The 27,228-nt window shown below is 46.6% G+C and overlaps 1 protein-coding gene and 2 pseudogenes across 1 annotated transcript in view; 2 read left to right on the plus strand and 1 right to left on the minus strand.

The window, feature by feature from the left end:
• LOC120713423 (UDP-glycosyltransferase 91D2-like) overlaps positions 1-11,835 on the plus strand; it is a 22,387-nt gene extending 10,552 nt beyond the window's left edge. Inside the window, exon 2 of the mRNA XM_039999389.1 lies at positions 10,636-11,835. Coding sequence (XP_039855323.1) covers positions 10,636-11,634 — 999 coding nt within the window. The 3' untranslated portion in view covers positions 11,635-11,835. The remainder of the gene's footprint in view (positions 1-10,635) is intronic.
• Positions 11,836-13,392: 1,557 nt separating this feature from the next.
• LOC120713424 lies at positions 13,393-16,781 on the plus strand (annotated as a pseudogene).
• Positions 16,782-23,252: 6,471 nt separating this feature from the next.
• Positions 23,253-26,697, minus strand: LOC120712322 (annotated as a pseudogene).
• Positions 26,698-27,228: the final 531 nt, after the last annotated feature.

A 27,228-nucleotide genomic window follows, 5' to 3' on the forward strand; every position in this document is an offset into this window, starting at 1 on the left:
TATTTGAGGACGGAGGGAGTATGTGCTTATAAGCAGGGCCCATCTAGGCATCTAATGACGACAACACGTCATGCTATGATTCGGTGAACCTATATTAAGCTTCCGAACCCGAAAGTTATATGACTTTTGTTGCTTGAGATTCCGTACGGTCCTTTGGGCCGCACGATCTTCTTCTTCCTCTGCTCGCACGCGCTGGCTGTCATTCTGTCTCGCAGCGGTGCTCACGCGCACACCGGTGAGAAGCTCAGCTAGAGGTGGAGGAATGAGAACTATGGGAGGGGTGGGAGGTGGGGGAGCGACCGGCGGCTAGGATGGTGGTTGAGGTCGGTTGGGTTAGTGTTAGGGTTTGTTGTTGAATTTCCAATGCCGTCGGCTCTAGAGGAGGAGGAGGAGGTCAGCGGCGACAGCCCAATGGTGGTGGTTCGGCATGCGGCGGCGGTAAGACGGGGCTCGCCCGAGCAGGGCCCAGTGGGCGCTGGCCAGTGGCAAGAAGAAGTCCGGTTTAGAAAGAGCAAGTGTTTACATATCGCCGTGGAATTCCTTCATTATCTAAAAGAATAATCGGCGTGAATGAAATTTGATCTTCAGCAGAAATTTGCTGAGAATCTATCCAAATCAAAATGAAAATAGTAGCATGCATGTAAAAGATTCACAGAAAGCACTTGTTCAATCCGTTTAAGTTAAATATTATCAACATGACCTTATTTGGGGTGGGAACAACACCTTCTTTAGAAAGGTAAAACTGCAGGCGGCACCGCGGCAAAACACCGTTTCAGTGTTTAGGTTTGGAGGTTGGGTGACGCCAGGCTTAGAAAAGGCAACATTATGTACAGTAATGGCGAAGGAGGTGGGTGGTGAGGCAATGCTAGATGCCGATATTGGACGAATGGCGACAGCAGGAGGGACCAAAAATGATTGGACCACTAACGATGGAGGCAGATGAGCTAGGACGTGGGGAACGCATTATTGGGGGGAGAAAACCGAAATAATTATAGGTGGCAGATGGGCCGTGCTTAATGAGATAATCACAGCTAGTGGTGGTAAAGGGTCTTGGAATTTGGCCTAGAAAATTCAAAGGCCGAGTTTAAAAGGATCAAACTCTAATCCAATATAATTTTGAGCTAAAAAATTTAATGACCATGTTGGACTGTGAAGAAGCTATTAGGGTCATGACCATTACCACCCCTGATCACAACCCACTATCCATTAGTACAAAATAGCCCATTAGTCCCAGTTGCGAACGTGCTTTAGTCCCGAATTTCCAATCAGGATTGAGCATTCGAGACTAATGTGCTTTGTCTATTTGTCCCGGCAGCTCCACCCGGGATTAATGTAATTTTTCTAAAATAAAAAAATGGTCCCGCACGCCCGACCGCATCCACCGCTCGCTCACACGCTGGTTCCTACTTTTCCAAATCCTTTCTTAATCACAAAATCATTCACGAAACCAATCACTATTGCAATCCACAAAGAAATCATTCATATAGTCTATCCCAAAACATTCACATAATTTCAATCCAAGAATCGTCGAAGGAAAAAGAAAAGAAAAATAAGAGGGCTACTATGATTGACTCAATCTCAAACTTCATCTTCTCCACGCTCGCTGAGCCCCGCGCCACCTCAGCCCACTGCGGCGTGGCTTCCCGCGGCCCTGCGCCGCCATCGTGGACCCGAGCTGCCACTCGCATAGCCCAACGTCGCGACCACGCAATGTGGGCGCGGCTCGCCGTGGCTGTGCCCCGCCACTGCCGCCGTTATAGGAAAAAGAAAAGAGCTATAGAGATAAGGATGAGGGGATGGGAGAGACGATCGAAAGGAGAGAGATAAGTAGATGGGATGGGAGTTGTACGCGGAAAAAGAAAAAGTACATCCAGTCTTTAGTCTCGATTCTTGCCTTGGTCCAGGACTAATATGCTCATTTTACTCTCAGTTGACGGTTTCAATTGGGAACATTCGGCCGAGGGGCTTTTTGTCCCAGTTGGAGACACCAACGAGCACAAATAAGTAGCCTTTGGTCCAGGTTGGTGGCACCAACTGGGACACAAGGGCCCTGCACGCCCCAGCTGCCTGGCTAGCCCTTGGACCCGGGACTGAAACACTTGGTTGGTCCCGAGCCCATTGGCCGACGGGACAAATGAGAATGACCAAAGGCCTAATCTGTAGCAATGATCGGAGAACCTATATAGCTTCTAAACATGGAAGTTATATGGCTTCTTGTTTGAGATTGGTAGGGTCCTATGGGCCGCACTATCTTCCATCGCTTGCACACGCCGGTCATCATCGTGTCTCGCGCCACTGCTCACACGCGCGTCAGCTAGAAGCTCAGCTAGAGGTTGGGGCGGGGTGGTTGGTTTGATAACTAGGGGAGGAGTGGGAGGTGGAGGAGTGGCCGACGGCTAGGATGGTGGTTGAGGTCGGTGGGGTTTGTGTTGGGTTTCTGGGTTGCTCGATTTGCAATGGTCGATGGCTATAGAGAAGGAGGAGGCCAACTGCAGCGGCTTCATGGTGGTTGTTCGGCTTGCGGGCTTGCTGCGCCAACAAAGTGGCGCTCACTCGAGTGGGCCCCAGTGAGCGATGGCCAGACCGGGTTAGGAAGGATGGGATATTAGAGATAGTGGTGGTAATGGACGTGTGGCGCGGCGGCGAGCTAACTACATAGGAGGAAGAAGGGACGGGCCCTTCCAGTGGCGAATCCAACGTGGGAGCTGGGGGCCCCCCTACCCCATGCACTCCATTGGAGCCCCCACAAGCCCCCATCCCCCCCAATATTTTTCAGCCACGAATGAAGAGGAGGAAGAAGGAAAGAAGGAAGAAAAAGAAGAAAATGAGAGGAAGAAGGAGGAGAAGAAAGAAAATGAGCACCCCCTACCCACAAATGCTAGATCCGCCCCTGGGCCCTTCTATGACTGTTTAGTTTAATGAAACTATTTTAATTACAGTAGTGGGTGGTGGACGTGTGGCGCGGCGGCGAGCTAACCGCATAGGAGGAAGAAGGGCCAGACCCTTCTACTACTGTTTAGTTTAATGAAACTATTTTAAAGGTTGGTTTCAAATCACTTTCCGTGTGTTGAACTGAAATTTAGATATTGAGTTAGTCATGTGTCGACGTTCAATATGTACTCCCTCTGTTTTAACCGCGGATTGGTTTTCGAATCTAGATACACAGATTTTTTTTTTACAATGCATCCGGATACACGCTATAACTAGATACAAAGAAAAAATGATATAACTAACTTGCCAAAACAATCTATAATTTAGAACGGAATGGTAACTTATGTGCGGCGTACTAGTGCGAGAATATGTTGGTCATGCCAATATGCCATAAACATCGACACTTTTGGGTTTTGTACATTACCAATTAATTTCAGGTTCCTTGTGTTGGTGATATGCCCAAGAGCCCATCATCACAATACGGTTTAAAGGCCCAAGTGGATATTGATCCAAGAGAGATTAGGGTTACTAATGGACCTATGAGATAGAAGCCCATTAGTACGCCCTATAATATATGAGGAGGGGCTAGGGGGGCGATGACCTGAGCCGCGCCACCTCCCTAGCCGCCGCCCCCCCCTCTCTCGGCCGCCGCCCTTGCCGTGCGTGCGGTGCTAGCACACCGACGCCCGGCGTTCATCCCCGTACGTGTGGACTCCGTGGAGGCGCTGCTGCGACTGCTGCGCTGATCGGCTGCTGGGATCAAGTACGAGGAGCTCGGTTCATGGGACGTGATCGACTACTTCCTCTACATCGACGCGCGACTTCTTCCGCTGCGCTGCGCGTCTAGTGGTAACGATCTATGATCTTCTACTCGCAAGTATCTTGGGTTTATGCGGTAGTGATGCTAGCGTAGGCTACCCGTTTCCCTACAGTGGTACCAGAGCCATCTTGCGTAGTTTTTGGTCTGGATCTTTTGCATATAGGTGATATGTTGTTGTAGTAGATTGGATCTATTACTTTTGCACGGTTTGATTAGATCAATTGGTCATAAGGGGTTAAAACTGGAGCGAGTTGATTGCGCGGCATGTGACAAAAAGATTAGTTTGTGTTCTTTCTCTGTTATGCATACGACATGTCCCTACCGGCTGGAATCACCATCGGGACTAACTGTGTGCATAGTCAGCAGATTGAACCAACAGATCAAGGTCATGTGTAGATGCAGTCTTCTCAAGTGCAAAAATTTGCACGGTCAAGGTGATTGACCTAGTGAAAATTGAGGCATTATGAATGGCTCGGATTTGAGGTGATGCGATCACTCTGATGAGATTTTCATAGGGATTTCATAGGGACCGCCGTTGCTTTCTCGCTGTAGCGGTTTCCCAAGCGCTACTTTGGTAGAACACGTCGTACGCCTAACTTGTTTTTGCAGGGTGTGATGTGAATGGTATGGCCTCAATGTCATGTGATGATGTATGTGATGATTTGTGCGGCCTGCGTGTCGCAAGTTAACACACCGGGTTGAGGTTGCACCATTATTGTATAACGACCTGCGTGTCGACTTGTGATGTTTGAATCCTCGTGTAATTATTTCACTAGCTATTAGATGTAGTAGCTTAGTATCTTTTCATGGAGGTTTCAATCATGATGGCGATGATGATCACCACAAGACAGGACGGATGGCAATGGAGGTCACCTTGGAGCCATGGCGATGGAGCCCATTGTGATGCAAGAGGCCATACTATTCACAATATAATATGATTATATGCCTGTGATGTTTATTTTCCTGTCATACTATTCTTTCATGCTTTTACATATGGTGGATGCTTTAATCATGATAGAATAGCTTCCCTCAGAAAAGTTTGAGTTTTTGATGCCTTTTACCAATAGCTGCACCTATAAATTTTGATCGTTGTGTGGTAGGTTTACCAAAGTAGAGTACCCTCAGCTATCACTTTTGTATAGGGTGGATGTCGGACATTCACAAGCATAGTATTGGTTTACTCAGCAAAGCTATCAAAACAGTTTGGGCTTTAAGGCATAGGGTTGGGGCCGGGCATTGGATGCCACCCAACAAACAAGAGTCGCATAGAGATGTGATTAGTAATTTGTTACTTACCTGTATCACTACTTTTCTAGCCGTGATGCTAAAGCTCACTAGAATTTTAGTGATTATGGATCTTGAACCACTATATGTCATTAGAGGGAAGATGACTTTGATATAGTAGGTTGTCTTTTGTTAAATCAGTTAATGAAAGTCTTTACATAAACTTAGTGCTGAAATCTTGCTTTACTTTAATGTTGTAGATCATGTCTGCCAGTAACAATTCCGCTTTCAATTTGCGTTCTGTTCTTGAGAAAGAAAAGTTGAATGGAACAAACTTTATTGATTGGTACCGCAACCTGAGAATTGTTCTCAGGCAAGAGAAAAAGGAGTATGTTCTTGAGCAGCCATATCCTGATGATCTCCCTGACAATGCAACTGCTACTGATCGCAGAGCTTATGAGAAGCACTGCAATGACTCACTTGATGTCAGCTGTCTGATGCTCGCCACCATGTCCCCTGATCTGCAGAAGCAGTATGAGCATGCGGATGCTCATACCATGATCGAGGGGCTGCGTGGGATGTTTCAGAACCAAGCCAGGACTGAGAGGTTCAATATCTCAAAGTCCTTGTTTGCGTGCAAGCTGGCAGAAGGTAGCCCAGTCAGTCCTCATGTGATCAAAATGATTGGTTACATTGAGACTTTGGATAGACTTGGTTCTGAACTTCACCAAGACTTGGCTACTGATGTTATTCTCCAGTCGCTCCCGGCGAGCTATGAGCCTTTTATCATGAACTTTCAGATGAATGGCTTGGATAAAACATTGAGTGAGTTGCATGGGATGCTAAAAACAGCAGAGGAGAGCATTAAGAAGAATCCCAATCATGTGATGATGATTCAGAAGGGGAACAAAAAGAGGAAGTGTTGGACGCCTCCTAATCCCAAAGGTAAAGGCAAGGAAAAGAGTTCCGGTGGTGAGTCCTCGGGCTCTAAACTAAAGCCAGCACCTAAGGCCAAATCTGGCCCTACTTCTGAAGATGAATGCTTCCACTGTCATGAAAAGGGACATTGGTCTAGGAACTGCAAGAAGTACTTGGAAGAAAAGAAGAAGAAGGGAAGTGAGACTTCCACTTCAGGTATAAATGTTATAGAAATAAATATTGCATTATCTTCTAGTGAATCATGGGTATTTGATACTGGATCGATGATTCACACTTGCAAATCGTTGCAGGGTCTAAGTGAGACTAGAAGATTTGCAAGAGGCGAGTTGGACGTTCGGGTCGGCAATGGCGCAAAGGTTGCGGTGTTGGCGGTCGGCACCTACCACTTGTCTCTACCCTCCGGATTAGTTTTGGAATTAAATAATTGTTATTGCATTCCTGCTTTGAGCAAGAACATTATTTCTTCTTCATGTTTGGAAGAAATTGGTGATTTTAAGATTGTAATTGAGAACAAATGTTGTTCTATCTTTTGCAATGGTATTTTTTATGCTCATTGTCCATTGGTGAATGGATTATATGTTCTTGATGTTGAGGATAAATCTGTCTGTAACATTAATACTAAGAGGCTTAGACCAAATGATTTGAATCCCACTTTTATTTGGCATTGTCGCTTAGGTCATATAAATGAGAAGCGCATTGAACAACTCCATAAAGATGGATTGTTAAGCTCATTTGATTTTGAATCATTTGACACATGTGAGTCTTGTTTGCTTGGAAAGATGACCAAAGCGCCTTTCACTGGTCAGAGTGAGAGGGCGAGTGACTTGTTGGGACTTGTACATACCGATGTATGTGGACCAATGAGCTCAATAGCCAGAGGTGGTTTTCAGTACTTCATTACTTTCACTGATGACTTTAGTAGATATGACTATATCTACTTAATGAGGCACAAGTCTGAATCGTTTGAAAAGTTCAAAGAATTTCAGAATGAAGTACAAAATCAATTAGGCAAGACAATTAAATTTCTGCGATCTGATCGTGGAGGAGAATATTTGAGCCTTGAATTTGGTGATCATTTGAAGCAATGTGGAATTATTCCGCAGCTAACTCCGCCCGGAACGCCTCAATGGAATGGGGTATCCGAACGGAGGAACCGAACCTTGTTGGACATGGTTAGGTCCATGATGAGCCAAGCTGATCTTCCATTGTCATTTTGGGGTTATGCTCTTGAAACTGCTGCGTTCACACTGAATAGGGTTCCAAGTAAGTCTGTTGAGAAGACACCATATGAGATATGGACTGGGAAGCGTCCCGGATTATCTTTTCTCAAAGTTTGGGGATGTGAGGCTTATGTCAAACGTTTGATGTCAGATAAGTTCACTCCAAAGTCAGACAAATGTTTCTTTGTGGGGTATCCTAGAGAAACCAAAGGATATTATTTTACAATAAGGCGGAAGGCAAAGTGTTTGTCGCTCGCAATGGTGTTTTCTTAGAAAAGGAGTTTCTCTCAAAAGGATTTAGTGGGAGCAAGGTGCAACTTGAAGAAATTCAGGAAACACCCGAAACTGTTTCAGCACCCACTGAAGATCCACGGGATGTGCAAGATATTGCACAACCCGTAGTTGAGGCACCAGCCCCACGAAGGTCTATAAGGGCACGTCGCGCTACTGACAAGCTCAACCTCCTTATTACGGAGGAGCGCCATGTATTATTGATGGAAAATGATGAGCCCTTGACCTACAAAGAAGCAACGATGGGACCCGACTCCGACAAATGGCTTGAAGCCATGGAATCCGAGTTAAAATCCATGCATGATAATCAAGTTTGGAACTTGGTCGATCAGATTGACAGTGTAAGACCTGTCGACTGTAAGTGGATTTTTAAGAAAAAATTAGACATGGATGGAAATGTTCACATCTATAAGGCACGATTGGTGGCGAAAGGTTTCCGACAAATTCAAGGTGTTGACTATGAGGAAACCTTTTCGCCCGTCGCAATGCTAAAGTCTGTTCGGATTCTCCTAGCAATTGCCGCATATTATGACTATGAGATATGGCAAATGGATGTCAAAACCGCTTTCCTTAATGGACATCTAAGTGAGGATGTGTATATGACACAGCCTGAAGGTTTTGTCGATCCTAAAAATGCTGGGAAAATATGTAAGCTTCAAAGGTCCATCTATGGATTGAAGCAAGCATCTCGGAGTTGGAATATTTGTTTTGATGAAGTAGTCAAATGGTTTGGCTTCATCAAGAATGAAGATGAGCCTTGTGTTTACAAAAAGGCTAGTGGGAGCGCACTTGTGTTTCTGGTCCTATATGTGGATGACATATTACTGATCGGAAATGATATTCCAATGCTTGAAGCCGTTAAAACCTCATTGAAAAAGAGTTTTTCGATGAAGGATTTAGGAGAGGCGGCTTATATTCTGGGTATAAGGATCTATAGAGATAGATCAAAAAGGCTAATTGGATTGAGCCAAGACACGTACATTGACAAGATATTGAATCGGTTCAATATGCAAGATTCCAAGAAAGGTTTCTTGCCAATGTCACATGGCATTACTCTAAGCAAGAGTCAGTGTGCTATGACACCTGATGAGCAAAAGAGGATGAGTACGATTCCTTATGCTTCAGCCATAGGGTCGATCATGTATGCTATGCTTTGCACGCGCCCAGATGTTTCCTTTGCTCTAAGTGTTATGAGCAGGTATCAGTCAGATTTCGGTGAACCTCACTGGACAATTGTAAAGAGTATCCTTAAGTACTTGAGAAGAACTAAGGATATGTTCCTAATATTTGGAGGCGAAGATGAGCTCCTTGTAAAGGGTTACACCGATGCTAGTTTTCAAACAGACAAAGATGACTCCAAATCGCAATCCGGTTTTGTTTTCTGCCTCAATGGTGGGGCAGTGAGCTGGAAGAGTTCCAAGCAAGATACGGTGGCTGATTCGACGACAGAGGCCGAGTATATTGCAGCTTCCGAAGCTGCAAAAGAAGCTGTTTGGATCAGAAAGTTTGTTTCTGACTTGGGTGTTGTTCCTAGTGCGTCCAGTCCAGTGGACCTCTATTGTGATAATAGTGGTGCCGTTGCACTAGCAAAGGAGCCTAGAACAACTAAGAAGTCCAGACATATACTGCGAAAGTATCACCTCATCCGTAACTTTGTTGAGAGAGGTGATGTGAAGGTTTGCAAGGTGCACACAGATTCAAACGTTGCTGATCCGTTGACGAAGCCTCTCCCACAACCAAAGCATGAGGCGCACATGAGATCTATGGGTATTAGATACTTACATCAGTGATTCTAGTGTGCGTGGGAGATTTTGTGTCATGAGTATGTTTATGTAATGATAAATAATTGTTATTTGTTCCATGGATGATTATTTTACATTGATTATCAAGTATGTGACTTGTTCGTGAAACTCTTTGTTGAAAATGATATGATTCTAAATTATCCCTAGTTTATGTCGTTGTGTGGGACAACAACGACGTTGAGAATAGCACATGCATTAATTGATGATCATGTTTCACGGATCATGGATATGGAGATATCGGATTAATGATGTGGACACATGTTGGTGAACATGGTGTTGGATTGACCCACTCCAAGACAATGTTGGGATTGTTATTTTGTATGTGCCATCAGTTGTTCTTGAGTGTTATACCTACTGAATCCTTAGACCTGAGATCGTCATTGTTTCTCACTGTGTGTAGTGGTGCATCTTGGGGCTGCTAAACGCTACTCCGTGACTGGGTAGTTACAAAAGCAGCTTACAGGTATGTCATGAAACATGGAATGGGATGTGAGCGGATCAAGATGGAATTTGCCCCTCCTAGATAACAGGAGAGATATCTCTGGGCCCCTCGAGATAGTTGGATTTGAAAGTGCATGGCCATGCCAAAGTGATTAAAGAGTTAATCATGATGACTAAAGATTAGTTATGAATAGAATCCACTATTAGATCGAGAGAATGGTCGAGCTATCACAAAGGTGGCACGCATCTCGCTTTGAGCTTGACTGGTATCGTGTGGCAAAGGGATCGGTGTATGAGTATATCTATGGTTCGGCTGATATGATCTTTATATGTATTTGTGAGTCACTATGCCCTGCTAGGTGCCGCTATTGACTTGTGATTCGGAAATGATTTCCGATCACGACCACCTACACATGAACCTAACGGGTCACACACTTAAGGGGTTTGCAATGTTGGAAAACTTGCATGTATGATTGTCTCTAGTACAAGTGGGAGATTGTTGGTGATATGCCCAAGAGCCCATCATCACAATACGGTTTAAAGGCCCAAGTGGATATTGATCCAAGAGGGATTAGGGTTACTAATGGGCCTATGAGATAGAAGCCCATTAGTACGCCCTATATATATGAGGGAGGGGCTAGGGGGCGATGACCTGAGCCGCGCCACCTCCCTAGCCGCCGCCCCTCCCTCTCTCTCGGCCGCCGCCCTTGCCGTGCGTGCGGTGCTAGCACACCGACGCCCGGCGTTTCATCCCCGTACGTGTGGACTCCGTGGAGGCGCTGCTGCGACTGCTGCGCTGATCGGCTGCTGGGATCAAGTACAAGGAGCTCGGTTCGTGGGACGTGATCGACTACTTTCTCTACATCGACGCGCGACTTCTTCCGCTGCGCTGCGCGTCTAGTGGTAACGATCTATGATCTTCTACTCGCAAATATCTTGGGTTTATACGGTAGTGATGATAGCGTAGCCTACCCATTTCCCTGCACCTTGCGCGATGTTCCAAATCATCACGGCGACCGGAATCGCGTACATGGGCTCACGTCGCCAGAACGTCAGCCATCCCCGCGTCACCGTCGAGGACTTCATGCCCATGCCGAGGTGGTTCCCCTCCCCACCTTCCCTCGCCTTCCGCCGCCACGAGGCCGCCTGGATCGCCGCCGCCAACCAGCTCAACGCGTCCGGCGTCCTCCTCGTGGTGCGCAGCTGCCCGGAGGTCGAGCAGCCCCGGGTGTTCCCGCTGCTCCAGGAGCTCTTCCGCAAGCCCGTCCTCCCCGCCGGCCTCCTGCTCCCGGAGGACGGTCTGCGCGAGTCCGACGGTGACCATGGCGACGGCACCGGCGTCGCCGTCGCACGGTCCAGTGCCTTGCAGTGGCTCGACGAGCAGCCTCCAGGGAGCGTCGTTTACGTCGCGCTGGGTAGCGAGGCGCCGGTGACGGCGGCGAGCGTCCGCGAGCTCGCCGCGGGGCTCGAGCTCTCCGGGGCACGCTTCCTGTGGGCGCTCCGGCCGCCGAGCGGCGCCGCCGCCGGCACGCCGCTGCTGCCGGACGGGTTCGAGGAGCGCACGCGGGCGCGCGGCATGGTGTGCGCGGGGTGGGTGCCGCAGGTGCGCGTGCTGGCGCACGCCGCGGTGGGCGCGTTCCTGACGCACAGCGGGTGGGGCTCCGTCGCCGAGAGCCTCCGGTTCGGCCTCCCGCTGGTGATGCTGCCGTTCATCCTCGACCAGGGCCTCATCGCGCGGATGATGGCGGAGCGGGGTGTCGGCGTGGAGGTGGAGCGGCGCGACGACGATGGCTGGTTCGGCAGGGACGATGTCGCCGAGGCCGTGAGGCGCGTGATGGTGGGGGAGGAGGGGAAGATGCTCGCGCGCAATGCCAGGAGGCTGCGGGAGGCGGTCGTCGGCGACGACGGTGGCCGGCAGGAGTTGTACGTCGACGAGCTCGTTCAATTCTTGCAGAGGCACAAGTAGTTCACCTAGTCGCTTTGAGGAATTGGGGCGACGCAAGTGTTCCACGAGCTCAGCTCGTTGAATGCTACTCAAGACAATTGCATTGCATTATTGGTGTACCATTGGCTGAGATTTATTTTACTACGGTACATCTTCAACAAGCTGCATCTGATATCTTCTTATGAACTGTAACAGTATGCGTTACAAGTTTCGTTCTAGGACGTGGTTGGTATTGGATCATATTTTTGTATCGTGATGTAAGTAGCTAATTGAACAGATTCTGCATGTCATGTTCAATCCTGCAACTTCGGAAAACTCTCTCTGCCGTTTATAAAAAAAAAAGTCCTCTGGCAATAATTTGTGGGTTTTTTCTCTATCGATGCTATTGTATTTTTTATGGATTTTCTTCTTTATGGTCATAATTTCCTAGCATTTTTAATGTTTTTTTAGACAAAAGGGTTCCCTATTTCATTCCAAAAGAAACGTACGCTCGGTAACAAGCAAGTACAAGCGTATTCGAGACGCGCCCGCTTAAAGCAAAGTCAAACGTGGCTCAGTCTAAAGATCAACGGCATAGGTTATGACTTATTACATCACTAATGATATTTTAATAATATTTTATTTGTCTTATAATTTATATAAAAAATTTGAATAAGACGAGCGGTCAAACATAATTTCTAAAAATCAAATAATTGTGTTTATTTTGGGAAGAGTAAATCTCAGCCATGGGATGCATGCCAGGGAGAGATGATTCGCAAGATGCACACAGCCGAGAGAGATGCTAGAGAGGGAAAGAGATGCATCGGGAGGGGGGATATGATTCGCAAGATGCGCAGGGAAGCGAAACACAAGGAAAGGGTAAAATGGAGGAGACCCTGACAAATGGGTCCCACATAAGTATATCAGAGTAGAGGCTGAAATTTGAGGACAATTGCTGAAGTTGAAGATGAATATTATAACTCAAAAAAGTAGAAAAAACTTCTGTTAAAAAGAATAGAAGCTGCAAATAGAGACTATTGCTAGAGATGCTGTTACGTGGCTTGTTTTACCTGCGCGGATCCAGCCCAGCTCACGAGGCCGCGTTGCGTGCTTGGCCCTCTTCCAAGCATTCCATTTCCTGGCACGGCTTGTATTCTCACATTCTTATTTTATTTGAGTCCATTTATGTTGCATTAGTTCGTTTCTTATTATATTTGGACCAAATCCATCTTTCTGACGGAAACATTACGAATAAAGATTTATTTAACTAAAACAGATTTTGAGTGTGCATTTTCAACCTAAAAGAACGGCCTGAACTACTTTGTGTATCATGATACCGTTCACACGATTACCGCGATCGCCGGCATCCGGCCACCGTCCCACGCGGCCGCGCCCCACGACCACAACCGCCGCCAGGATGCCGGTTGCCGCCGGCCCTCGACATCCCGCGCCTGCCGTTGCTGAACCGCGCGCGGCCGTTGGGACGCGCGGTGGCGGCCTCCCTGGCGTATCCAGTGGGTGGGGCGGCAGCGGCCACCTCGGCGTTTCCAGCGGGTGAGGGCGGCAGTCAGCGCTAATTTTTTTTTTATCTGTGAACCTATGTGTGTTGAGATAGATTCAGTTAGTTTGGTTATAATAGAATCGAACTGAAGTTATCAAAATTGAATTTTCTCGGTTTCTATTTCTTTCTGTAAAGAACCGATCTTTTAAAGACCGAAGTTGTACAACAATCGAGGAACCGAACCGATAGCTTGGGAGGAGACGCCACGAGTTCGAGACCGAGACGAAGGAGCTTCGCCTATGGCCATAAAGCCAAGTCCGTGCCCCTGACCGAACACCATTAATTGCTGACATCACCCGAAGTAGCTGCTAGTAGTACTAATAGTACTAGTCCGTGCCCCTGGCTCGATGCGCTTGACTTTCAGTCTCTGCCATTCCTGACCAAAGTTGACATCAGCAACAACATCCAGCTATCAGGATCAGTGCCGCCTTCAATTGGCTCCCTTGTGGAGCTTTCCTCGCTCTAACTTTTCGGGCAACCAGCTCACCGGAAGCATTCCGACAACAGTCGGTAAACTCGGGAGCCTCGCTGTGCTTGACCTCTCCATGATCGGCCTCACAGGTACCATCCCTCCATCCATTGGTAGGCTCCAGTCCCTGCAGAAACTCCACTTGTACAACAACAACCTGACAGGAACCATCCCTCCTTCCATCACCAACCTCACCATGCTAGGAGATGCACGGCTGTTCACTAACCAGCTCTCTGGTCCAATTCCCACAGAATTGGGAAAACTTGTGAATTTGGCACACCTAGAGCTTGGTGGTAACCTCCTGACCGGCCCTATTCCTGGTAGCATCGGTAACCTTGATAAGCTGCAATACTTAGAAATGTTCGATAACTTTCTTACCGGTCCAATTCCCAATGAGATCGGAAACCTTAGAAATCTTGTCACTCTCATTATGTCCAAAAACAATTTCACTGGCAACATTCCGTCAGCCATCACAAACTTGACCAGATTGCGGTATCTAGCAGCCAGCAAGAACAGGCTGAGTGGCCACCTTCCTGAGCATATAGGACATCTCACTGATATTCAGGAAATATACCTTTACAAGAATCAACTCACCGGGAGCATTCCTCTGAGCCTTGGCAATTTGACAGAGCTCTCATATTTGTACCTTTACGAGAACAAATTATCAGGATCCGTTCCATATGTGCTAGGGAGTCTTGCTAATCTTGTGGAGCTTAGCCTCTCTTCCAATGTATTGGATGGTCAGCTGCCATCAAGTATAGGAAACATGAGCTCCATCACCTCCCTTTTCCTCCAAGACAATAGTTTTTTCCAGCACAATTCCAACAGATCTAGGAAATCTGCAGAATTTGGAGACTCTCTACCTCTACTACAACCGATTATCTGGGTCGGTCCCTGAAAGCTTCGGAAATTTGAAGAACATAAAAGATTTGCGTCTGATCAGAAATAGACTTACTGGACAGTTGCCTCAAACACTTTCAAACCTTACCAATTTAGTTGACATTGAGTTGACGTGGAACAGCTTCACTGGACGCATGCCGGAGTTGTGCCAAGGCAGCAAGCTCCAGTGGTTCTCAGCATCAAACAACTACTTCAATGGTTCCTTCCCTAGGAGTTTCAAGAATTGCAGCTCCTTGATAATCCTTGATATCATGTACAATCAGATGGATGGAGATATAACTCAAGAACTTAGTGGGGTGTACCCGCATCTGGAATTCATAGGATTAACCTCAAACAAGCTACGAGGTCAGCTTCCAACAAGCTGGGGTTCCTCCAATAACCTGACAGAAATTTTTTTAGCAGAGAACATGATTACTGGTCATATACCTCATGATCTCACAAAGCTGAAAAATCTCAGAAAGCTTGACCTCTATTCAAATAGTTTGACAGGGGAAATACCTTCTGAAATTGTAGAGTTAACCAACCTCTACATGATGGATTTAAGCCGAAATAAATTGTCTGGAAATATCCCTAACCAGATTGGCCAAATGGTTGCTCTTGAGGTCCTTGATTTGTCAAGCAATCAACTAAATGGAACAGTGCCAAAAGAAATTGGACAATGTTTGGGGCTACAATCGGTAAAATTGAATAACAATAGCTTAAGTGGAAGTCTTCCTGGCTCAATAGGCAACCTGATTCACCTACAGACAGCACTGGATGTTAGCCATAACAATCTAAGCGGTGCCATACCATCTGAAATAGGGAAGCTAGATATGTTGGAAAGCATAAATCTATCTCACAACCAATTCAGTGGAGGTATACCCAACTCTGTTGCAGGTATGCGGAGCTTGTCCATATTTGATGTTTCCTTCAACAATCTAGAAGGCTCAGTTCCACAAGGTATCCACAATGTCTCACTGGTATGGTTTCTTCACAACAGAGGACTTTGTGGCGAGCTGGTTGGCCTTCAATCATGTCATTCAAACCCTGCAAATCACAAAAAAAAAGGTCAAAAACTGTTGCTGGAAGTTGGTATTCCTATCTTGGCAGCTATCATTTGTATAACTGCAGGTGTCAGTATGGCTTTGAATTGGAGGAAGAAATCCTCTCAAGAGAGTGGCACTGTAGCAAGAACAGCTGTATTCTCCGTATGGAACTTCAACGGAATAATGGCATTCGAGGACATTATCAATGCAACAGACAATTTCGATGAGAAACATCGCATTGGAGAGGGAGGATATGGCCAAGTGTACAAGGCTAGTCTCCCAGATGGTCAGGTGGTTGCTGTCAAGAAGCTCCATCCCATGGATGAAGAGCCACAAAAAGAAGAAAAAGGTTTTCATCGTGAGATTGAATTACTAGCACAGATCCGCCAGCGCAGCATCGTCAAGCTGTATGGGTACTGCTCGCATCGGCAGTACAAGTTCCTAGTGTACCAATACATAGAGAAGGGAAGCCTAGCATCCATCCTAAGTGACATGGAACAAGCCGTCCAGTTTGATTGGCAGAAAAGGGCAACTCTCATAAAGGACGTCGCTCAAGCTATATGCTACCTGCATCATGATTGCTGTCCTCCAGTAATCCACAGAGATGTAACAAGTAGCAACATCTTATTAGATGCTGAATTCAAGGCTTTCGTCTCAGACTTTGGCACGGCGAGGCTTCTAAAACCTGATTCATCAAATTGGAGTGCATTGGCAGGGACATACGGCTACATGGCTCCTGGTATGTTTTTTTTTCATACAAGGCACCCACGCCACACTAGAAACTAACTTTCAGTATGTTTAATAGCATCGTGTCCTTTACAAGCATGCTATTTTTGGACGCAGAACTTTCCTACACACCCTTGGTCACCGAGAAATGTGATGTCTACAGCTTTGGCGTTATAGCTTTAGAAGTGCTGATGGGAAAACATCCCGGAGAATTTCTGAATAGCCCTAATTTTCTCAGGGAGGAGGGCACGGTCCTCAGAGAGCACCTTGACCACCGCCCACCCGCACCCAAAACTGATGAACAGGAAGAAATCACAAGGTTGATTTCAGTAGCGTCTCAGTGCCTCCAGAACTCTCCGCAAGAGAGGCCAAACATGCAGCAGGTCCACTGAGCACTTACTGTATGAATATAATTCTGATTTTGGCAAACCTTTGAAGCAATGTGGCACTACGCTAGTATTGGAGATGGCAAAACAAAATACAGTACAGTATTGTGATTGTGCTTGAAGAGGTGGATTCCATTCAGTACGACAGACAGTACTGTGTTCTGGTAAGATTAGCAGTCACTGTGGTGTAATATCCTGCTGAGAGGAATACAACAATGTTGATGGTATCATATAGGGGTACTTGGGACATATCTGGCAAAAATGAGCTAAAGGTTGGAAATTTTAAAATTCATCCAAAAGACATTCTTTGGAGTTTCGAAAATATCTGAAACTTGACACATCAATTGTTCATCCATAGATGTACTTTGTTGTGAAAGTTGAGATCCAAATTCATTATAGATTAATTCATATGAAAAAAAAACAAATTTTAGGTATTTGTGCACTAGTGGACAAATTTTGTCTCCCAGTGCAAAAGAACCTGAAACAGTCATTCTCATATGACTTGATATAGAAAGATTTTTTATCTCAACTTTTGTGACAAAATATATCATAACATGTTCTATGGATGTGTCAAGTTTTAATTTTTTATTTCAAAACTATAAAGTATGTTTTTTTTGGATGAATTTATAAATTTCCAACTTTTAGCTCATATTTCCATCTAAAACGTACTCGAAATGTGATTAGATCATCCTGCTCTAGCATGATGGCAGCTGCCCATGTGTTGATGAAGTCTGTAACATATGCATCATCTTTGGGCCAAAGTTTGTAATAGTACAGATTTGAGTGTAAGTAAAGCGTTTGCCCTCTTGGGCGTTTGTTTGCGCTTTAAAGAAAAAACATATGAAGCTCACGAATCAAGTGGCTGACATAACCTGACGTGTTTTGACCTCACATTGTAGATCCGCTCCACTGAAAAAGGATGGCAGCAAGTTTGCAGTGTCTCCCTACATGGATTAGGATCTAAAATATGGGTGACTGATATCTGCTAGTTTTTTTGCCCAACCCAGATCGCCTTAGGAAACAACAAATCCTGAACTTAATGATGGGGTGAAGGATAAATCGAGGGACCGCTATAAATTAAAGGGGAATTCAATGGAACAAATCTTGGAACGAACTCACCTTGCAAACCGTATCTCCAGCGACAACCGCGCGCGCTCTGATCCTCAGCTAACACAGAAAGGAGAATCTCACGCAGCCACAGGGGAGAATCTCCCCTTCCCAGTTCCCACCCTCCCATGGTTGCTTCTTGCTTTCTCTCGCCTGTGCTTCCCTTGTCCGCTCGCTCTGCCTGCGGCTGCGGGAAACGGCAGAGGACAGGAGGGGAGCAGAGCACATTATTGGGCCGGGTTTGTGGCTGCTGCACGGTGCGGTCAGGACCCAAGTACGAAGGCCAAGGCCTTTTTTCATTTTTATATTTTAAAAAAAATTCAAAAATATATGTCGAATAACGAAATTTTCAAAAATAATGCCTGCCGCCCGACATGACCTAAATGTAAAAAAAAATTATATTTAGGTCCTGCCGCCCAGGGCGCATTAAATAGTGAACTTGTAAAATCGATATAAAATCATAGAAAAATAGGAAAAATACAAACTCAATTGTTCTGGATTCTATGAAATAAGATCTATAACTTTTGTTACATAAAATTTTCATTTGATCAATGTATCTAAATCAAGAAAAATAGTTCTTGTACCTAGAAAAATCTAAAATAATTCATTTTGTCTAGTTGTGCTTATCTAAAATTTACCAAACTTTTTTATAGCTCTTAGAAAATAAAATAATGGTACTGTAAAAGTTATGGCTTCTAATACTCAGTAAAGCAGTATGGATAAATAACTCATTTAAACTAGATATATTGCAAGTTCTAATTTAAAAACTTATTCTAGAAATGTTTTCTGGGCCTACCAATTTTGTACAAGCCTATGCTCACCATATGCAACACTTTGGCCAAAGATGACATGCATCCAAAGGATGGATCTTGAGATTTAAATAAAAGTGCATTAAACTGGTATTTAAAATAGAGCAAGATACATTGATCAAATGAAAAAAATTTATGTAACAAAAGTTGTAGATCTTGTTTCATAGAATCCATAATAGTTGAGTTTGTATTTTTTTTATTTTTCTACGATTTTATATCAATTTTACAAGTTCACTGTTTAATGCGCCCTGGGCGCCAGGACCTAAATGTAATTTTTTTTTATATTTAGGTCTTGTCGCCCACTGGATGGGCGACAGGCACCCTGTCGCTCATTAAGGCACCCATTTTTGAAAATTTCCCTATTCGACATATTTTTTTAAAAAAATTTAAATATAAAAATGAAAAAAGCGCCTGAAGAAGGCACAATCGGAAAGCCCAACTGAGCATCTTAAGCTGAGGTTAAAAAACAAAAAACCATAGTTTCTGGATCCGCCGGATGATGGCTGTAAAACTATTTCTATCATAGTTTAAGTTCAGGAGGATCCCCGCGAACGTTAGAAGCTACACGTGTAACTAGCAGTCAAATCATTACACAGTATTTAATAACTATTTTTTTGTTTCGAAATATTTTTTTTGCTGGAACAATTGTTATTGTTTGTGCAACAAATAAAAATTATTTCAAATCAAAATAAATTTGACTGGTTTACACATACGAGGATGTTTGTTGAGTTAATTTAGGTCCAAAACACAGAATCTAAAATGGGAAGGGGTTTGTGCAATGGATCGGCAAGGGGTAACACGCGTTACTCCCAACGCCTCCCCTCCCCAGGCTACAAAACTATCCCCACAACTATACATTGCACGTGTTACAAAGTAGGCTTCCATTGCCTGAAGCGGTGCATGGTCAGTTGAATTTTTTAATTGAGCTATTTCTGTTTCTCGCATCCCAAGCCCACATGTTAGAGTGCATGCACTCTGTGCTCCTGCAGCATGGGCTCTGTGCTCATGCATGTTTTGCTTTTTGTGCTCCTGCTACATGCATTTTTGTGCTGTTGTTGTAGCATGCATGCTTTGCTTTTGTGCTCCTGCAGTATGCACATACATGCTTACTGCAGCACTACAGTTGCACATGCAGTCACTCCTCGTGTTTTCTTTCCTTTTTCTTCCTTTAGCTTCTTCTATTTTATTTGTTTTCCTTCTTATTTATATTTATATTTTGTAAACTTAATTTGTTTGTAATGTCAAACTATTTGCTTGTTTTGTAGATTAAATTGTTCCATGATGTTAACTTTGTTCACAATATTCATTTTTCAATATTTATCCTATACAATCAAATATTCGTGTATACATAATATATTTTTCATTGTACATTATTGTTTGTTCGATATGTTTAATTTTTTTGTTCATGAAAAATAATTATTTGTTCGTGTTGTTAAAATATTTGTTCTCAGTAGACGAATTTAATTACTGAAAAATTATAAATTTTTGTTCAAAATATCATGCAAACATAGGCAAATTTAGTCTTGTTTAAAAGATCTTATCATAAGAAAAATAATGATACAATCTAAATTTAATTTTGATGCTCAATTTAGTACTTATTACTTTTTTTTAATTAGAGTCGCGTCACTCTACTTATCCATATCTGCATGTACATAATCTATTTATGGTTCATAGAAATGGTCGATCTCAATAATTAGAGCTAATTATAGCCCAAAATGTTATGCACACCGATAGTTGTCCGCTTCAGGTGATGGTTTGCGGAACCATCACCCCAAGCGACATATAATCACGCCTCAGATCCCCTCCCCATCTCAAAAAAAGAAAGAAAAGGAAAGATCTATTTTACCTCTTTGAACTATACCTGAAATTTAACTTTCCTCTTTGAACTCTATATAAGATCTGGTAACTCGCCTCCCTCAACTTTCAAAACCATTCATTTTACCTCCCTACCCGGGTTAGAAGTGGCTTTCCAAGGCAGTTTTGTCCTTTTAGTTCAAAAATAAATATGTAAACACTTGAATAAATATTTTAAACCATGAAAAATGTATCCAGTCTAGGTTGCTAAGTTTTCAAGAAGATTCTCAAATATAGAAACCCAAATAATATATTTATATCTTGTGAAACTCTGGCATCTTCTAAAATTTTGATTTAGCTCTAGAAAATTAAAAAATATTCAAAAAATCTGAAAAATTACAAAAATGTTCTAATTCATGTCTAATACATTTTAAAAAAAATCGCAGTATAAATATGATATGAAAAAATGCAACATATAGTAATGCCGAATGCATTCATGTTGGCTTCATCTCATGATTTTATTGTAAAAATCATTTAAGATGTAATTATATATTAATTAGAATCTTTAGTTTTTTTTCATATTTTTGGATATTTTTCATATTTTTCAAGATCTAAATCTAAAATTTAAAAGATTTTAAAGATATTTTTCACTAAATTTAAATATTTTATTTTAATTTCTTGTGTCAAATCCATCTTTTGCTATTTTCTAAGAGTTTTTAGAAGTTTAGAGATATTTTTTGGTTTAAAACCTTGTTGAGTATTTACTGAATTTATTTTTAAACTAAAAAGATAAAACCACCTTAGAAAACCACATATAACCAGGCTAGAGAGGTAATATAAACAGTTTTAAAAGTTGACGGAGGTGATTTATCCAATTTTGAAGTTCAGAGAGAAAACTAGACTTCAAATATAGTTCACGGAAGTAAAATTGACTTTCTTCAAAAGAAAAAACTATCAAGGTGCCGTAAAAAAAGTGGAAAGAAAATTGTGTCCATCCACAGGAGTAGTTAGCTACTAGTAGTGCAGAAACGTAAAATGGAACCAGGCAGCAACTTGTACTGGAATTTTTCGGAAAAGGAACGGAATGGTGGGGGAGTGGCAGCTCGGCCCCCCACCCGCTTGCATCCCGTCTCCAGCCCGCCGCCTGGGCTGGAGTTAGGGGTTGTTTGGATTATAGCCAAACCACGGGTGTGGTAAGCCACAGGCTGTGGCGGGCAATTCCAGCGCCACACAATCAACTGCCGCTGCTGTTGACTGTTCCGTGGTGGAACTGTAGCGTGGCGCGAGTACTGTAGTGGTGGCGAGGTGTGGCTATAAACCAAACAGCCCCTTACCCTATGGTTGCCGTCCAAAGCTCCTCCGGTGACCAACGCGGGAAAGCCACGGGGGAGCGGCCACTACTATAAAAACTGATTAATCGAGGTGCTTTAAAAAGGCCTCGGAGGCGGGAACATTAAAAAACCGTCTCGGTTAATGTCTGCGATTAACCGAGGCGGCCATTTTTTATTAACTGAGACGGTTAAAAAACCGTCTCATAAAATAGATTAACCGAGGCAGGTATATCATTAACGGAAGCGGACGGGTATAAGTCGTCCGCCTCCAAATATCAGGCCCAGATGTCCAGCCCACTAACACTTCCAACATATAAAACAAACATCAGTCCCTAAATCACATCAAAACCTCCATCACCCCCGCAACCACCGCAACCTTCCTCTCCCTCTCCCTCTCTCCCCCCCTCCCTCTATTTCCTCCCTTCCTTCGAGGGCTCCCACGCACGGAGTCATGATCGCGGGCGCCGGCGGCCATGGCCACCAGGGTTCCCACGCCGGGGAACGCAAGGAGGGGCGGCGCACGCGGACGGCAGCCACGGCCAGGGATCCCACGCCATGAATCGCGAGGAAGGGCGGCGCTCGCCATGGCTAGGGCTCCCACCATGCAAGGAGGGGCTGGCAGGATCCGGCGGTGGTGGCGCGTCTCCCATCCCTCCTCTAGCGAGGATCCGCCGAGGAGGTAGTAGGAAGGTGTGGCGGAGGCACCGCCCGCGCCCAAGCCGGGCCGAATCCAGGGGCGAGGCGCGGCCATGGCAGCGCCGCCGCCGAGGCCCATCACACGGCGGACGACGGCGGCAGGGCCAGATTCGACTGCGACCGGGCTGGATCCGGGGGCGAGGCGCGACCGTGGCGGTGCCGCCGCCAAGGCCAGCACGCGGCGGACGACAAACGGCGGGGCCAGATCCTGCTGCAGCCGGGCTAGATCCGGGGGCGAGGCGTGGCTGTGGCGGAGGGTGGTAGCGGCGCTGGCAAGGCCCATGCGACGGCGCAGCCGAGGTGGAGGGCGTGGCCCAGGCGGCGGTCAGTGGATCGGGCCGAGGAACTGCGGGTCCGGCGACACCCAACCGGATCCCAGCGGCAGCTGACCGGATCCCGGCAGCGAGCAGCGAGTGGCGGCGGTGACTGACATGGATGGGCTTGACGGGGGAGCGGCGCGGTGGCCGGCGGGGCCGCAACCCGGCGCTTGAGTCCACCCGGTGCCCAGCGTGGGGCCGTGCCCAGTACTCACGGCGGGCGGAGCATCTCCTCCGGGCGTGCGTCCGGGCGCGTGCCACGGAGGGGGGTGGTTTGTGTGATGGAACTGCGTGATGTCTATTCATCGCAGGTGCGATTAGAAGTCATACTATCACACTTGATTATATTTAGATAATATTTTTTAAAATATTTTTATTTGTTTCGGAATAATTTTTATCTCTTCATATTTCTTGGAACATTTTTGTTTGTTCCGGAACTTATCTTTTTTGGAATATTTTATTTTATTTCGGAACAATTTCTATTTTTATATCTCTAACAAATGTGTGCGATACTATAGCTTTAGTTGCACATGCGATGAATAGATGCCCCCTGGAACTGTGGGAAGGGCAAACAAATACAAATGCTCTTGCAAAGGGCAAATCCTATATATACGCATTGTACATAGAAGCTGTCGTCGAACACTTGCGTGGCCTTAATTCCTCATCAAATTAAAGCGTCTCGGTGGAGCCGTGCCTCCGCAAGCACTCCACGAGCTCGTCGACGTACCGCTCCTGCCGGCCGCCATCATCGCCGACGACCAACTCCTGCAGCCTCCTCGCGTTGAGCGCGAGCGTCCTCTTCCCCTCGTCGCCGTCCACCATCACGCGCCGCACCGCCGCGGCGACGTCGTCCCTGCCGAACCAGCCGTCGCCGTCGCGCCGCGCCACCTCCACGCCGACGCCCCGCCCCGCCATGATCCGCGCGACGAGGCCCTGGTCGACGACGAACGGCAGCATCACCAGCGGGAGGCCGAACCGGAGGCTCTCGGCGACGGAGCCCCAGCCGCAGTGCGTCAGGAACGCGCCCACCGCGGCGTGCCGCGTGCGCGAGCACGCGCACCTGCGGCACCCACCCCGCGCACACCGCGCCGCGCGCGCGCGTCCGCGCCTCGAACCCGTCCGGCGGCGGCCGGAGCGCCCCACAGGAAGCGCGCCCCGGAGAGCTCGAGCCCCGCAGCGAGCTCGTGCACGCTCGCCACCGTCACCGGCGCCTCGGTGCCGAGGGCCACGTACAGGACGCTCCTCGACGGCTGCTGGTCGAGCCACTGCAGCGCGCCGTGCCGCGCCGCCGCCTCCTCCTCAGAGCCGCCGCGCACGTCCTCCGGCTCCGGCAGCAGGAAGCCGGCGGGGACGGCGGGCTTGCGGAAGAGCTCGGCGAGCAGCGGGAACACCCCGAGCTCGACCTCCGGGCAGCCGCGGAACGCGAGGAGGCGGCAGCGCTGCTCCGTCCGCCAGATGCGCTCCACGTCGGAGACGACGGACGCGTTGGGCCGGAACGCGGCGGCCTTCCACGCGGCCTCGTGGCGGCGGTAGGCGAGGGACGGGGAGGGGAACCACCTCGGCATGCGCATGAAGTCGTCGACGGTGACGCGGGGGTGGCCGGCGTTGTCCCGGCGTGAGCCGTTGTACGCGATCATGGTTTGCCGGGACGCTGAAGAACATCGCGCAGGGAACCTGGAATTGATGATTGACAATTGTACATATGAGAAGAGAGTGCGATGTGCATATACTGATCAGTTAAATAGAACCATTCAGTTTCACAAGTTATCGGTAACCTTTTTTTGTTTGTTTGTGTATATTTTCGTTTCATGGATTGGTTCTTATATTTCTCTGTTCTAGTTTTTCATTGCATCTTAGAATTACAGTTAAACAGGCAGTGGATTCATTAGTTTTGCAACACAAACATTAATTCATTATATATTACTACACGTGTGGATAGGCTCATACGTGTTGCTACGATAGAATCTCTCCTTTCATGTTTAGTTTTAAGACTCAATGCAGGTGGTTACATTTTCTGGATTTATTATTTAGAAATTAATACTACTGTTATTTCTTTTATTTATAGTGATAAGCAATGTGTTTGCCACCATAGAGGCACCGTAATAATAACTTCTCCAATAGTACGTCGTTGAGTGTCTTGAGGTGCTCAAAGAGATAGGGTGCGCATATGTGCGGGCATTTTCAAAGAGTTGAGCATGTGTCATGCTTCTATATAAGTTTATTTGTGGCTAAAGTCCGTTTTCAACCCTAAACTATTACGATCGTCCGATTTTTAACTCGAAACTACGAAACCAGACATCATACACCAGTGAACTAACAAAACTGTGCAAATTATCCTCCTCCCAAACCACCCCTGTTTTGGGCCACATCACCCTTCCAAAGTGGTGCTTACCATCTAGTTAACACTTGGCTCTCATGCTCTACTGCATGCCTTGACGGCGCGTCGGCAGAGGGGGTGGCTGTGGCGGGGGAGGGGGAAGGGGGGGCTGTAGCCGGCGCGAACGGGAGCGGAGGTCGCTACGACAGCGGTGGGTGGGTAGGGTGCCGCCTAGGGGTGGGAGCGGACGAGCGAGGCGTATGTGGTGATGTGGGGTGCGTGGGGTCCATGGGAGTCGAGGGAGTGGTGTGGGAAGTCTTCGTGGTCGTGGGCGGAGGATGAAGATGACAAGAGCGAGAAGTGGGAGAATGCGAGGGAGAGGTGCGGCGTGGGGGGGGGGAGCGGCAGGTAGGGCTGTAGCCGTCTCGTGCTCTGCCACCTTGAAGGCGTGTCGGCGGAGGGGGTGGCTGCGGCGTGGAGGGGGAGCGGCAAGTGGGGCTATTGCCTAGGGGTGGGAGCGGACGAGGCGTATGTGGGGATGTGGGGTGCGTGGGGTCGATGGGAGTGGCGTGGGAAGTCTTCATGGTCGTGGGCGGAGGATGAAGATGACAACGAGAGTGAGAAGCGGGAGAATGCGAGGGAGAGCGACGACTCCAAGTTGGAAGAGGAGGAGCTCGATGTACCCACGAGTTGGTGCCCTAACAGGCCTGGGGTCTACAGGAACCCAATCAACCAAGACATCGGGCCTAACTCAATTGAAAATACTAGCTTGTTGGATTAGATCTGCCCCCACATTATATATATGTTTTGCTACCCCACTATCAATTTTCAATATGAGGCTAAATTTAACAGCTAAATTTAACAGCAGCAGCTCCTGCCACCAGCGCACGTCGGCGCCTTGGGCGAGAATACGTACGGGTCGTGGTGGTTTGGGTTTGGGTTTGTGGGGATAATTTGCATGGTTTCGTTTGTTAGCTGGCACAGGATGTCTAGTTTCTTAGTTTAGGATTGAAAATCGGACGATTGTGATAGTTCGAGGTTGAAAAATAGACTTACAACAGGCAAGTACAGTTCACCTGGTGTTCATCGGCAATAGGGCACAACCAGTGGTGCGCAAAGTCGACCATGATCCAATCCGGCCTCTTGTCAAACCCCTCCAGTCCATCCTTCCTCCGGTCCTGTGCGCAAGCGGAGGCGAGGAAGTTAGCAAAGGGCGCGGCGAGGACATCGAAGGCGACCTTGAGCAGGTCAGCCTTCTTGTGAGGCACATCAGCTGAAGATTCCGCGCCATCCGCTGCAAGCCCTCGGCGGGCGGCAGCGGCAAGGCCACGGTCCGGACGCGGCCGGACAGGGCCGCCGTGGGCACCGGCGGGAGCCTGGCGATGTTCCTCGGCGTGGAGAGGAAGGTGACGGCGTGGCCTCGTGCCGCCAGTCGCTTGGCGAGCTCGAGAAACGCGATCAGGTGGCCCAAGGCCAGCCATGGGAACACCACGATGTGGAGAGGAGCTGCTGCCCTGCTGGCTTCATCTTGCCGCTGCTGGTCGTCTCCGGCGGCCATGGTGGCTTATGGGGGATGGATGCACGCAGCCGGTGAGACGTGACGTGATCCCTACACGTCGTTCACATATTGAGGTGTAGTTTTTAGATTGTAAAATTAACTCTAGTGTGGTCATGCAGTGACTAGCTATGTAGGTCATCCAGTCGAAAATGCAAAAAAAAAATGTATTATCTACCGGCTTATGGTTCATGGTTGATTGCAAAATTAACCTTATAATTTGGACGGCTTATGGTTGAGTGGTCTTAGTCGTCTATGTTAGCTTATTTGTAGTGGTTGCAACTAACAAAGGGACATTAAGTTTGAAAAATACGGCTTTCATTTTTTTCTGAAATTTTGCCCCACTTATTGTATTATCTACCGACATATATACCTCCTCTGATCCTGTCCTCCCTCATCCATGGTCACCGGGCATCTTGTCACTTCCTTCCCTTTCTTGCTCCAACTACTAGAGATAGGCGTAGATGCTCATCATACAAACATAGGTACACTCATCTTTAGTATAAAAGCAAGCATACTCCACTCCTACGAGCATTTCCCAACAATCAGACAAATAGAACTTGAGATTGACCGTCATCACAAACATCTCATTATCAACAGACATGCATGTCGCTTAGCACTGAAACATATATACGTGATAGCA

This window comes from Panicum virgatum, chromosome 6K (genome assembly GCF_016808335.1).
Source record: "Panicum virgatum strain AP13 chromosome 6K, P.virgatum_v5, whole genome shotgun sequence".
NCBI classification, from domain to species: domain Eukaryota; kingdom Viridiplantae; phylum Streptophyta; class Magnoliopsida; order Poales; family Poaceae; genus Panicum; species Panicum virgatum.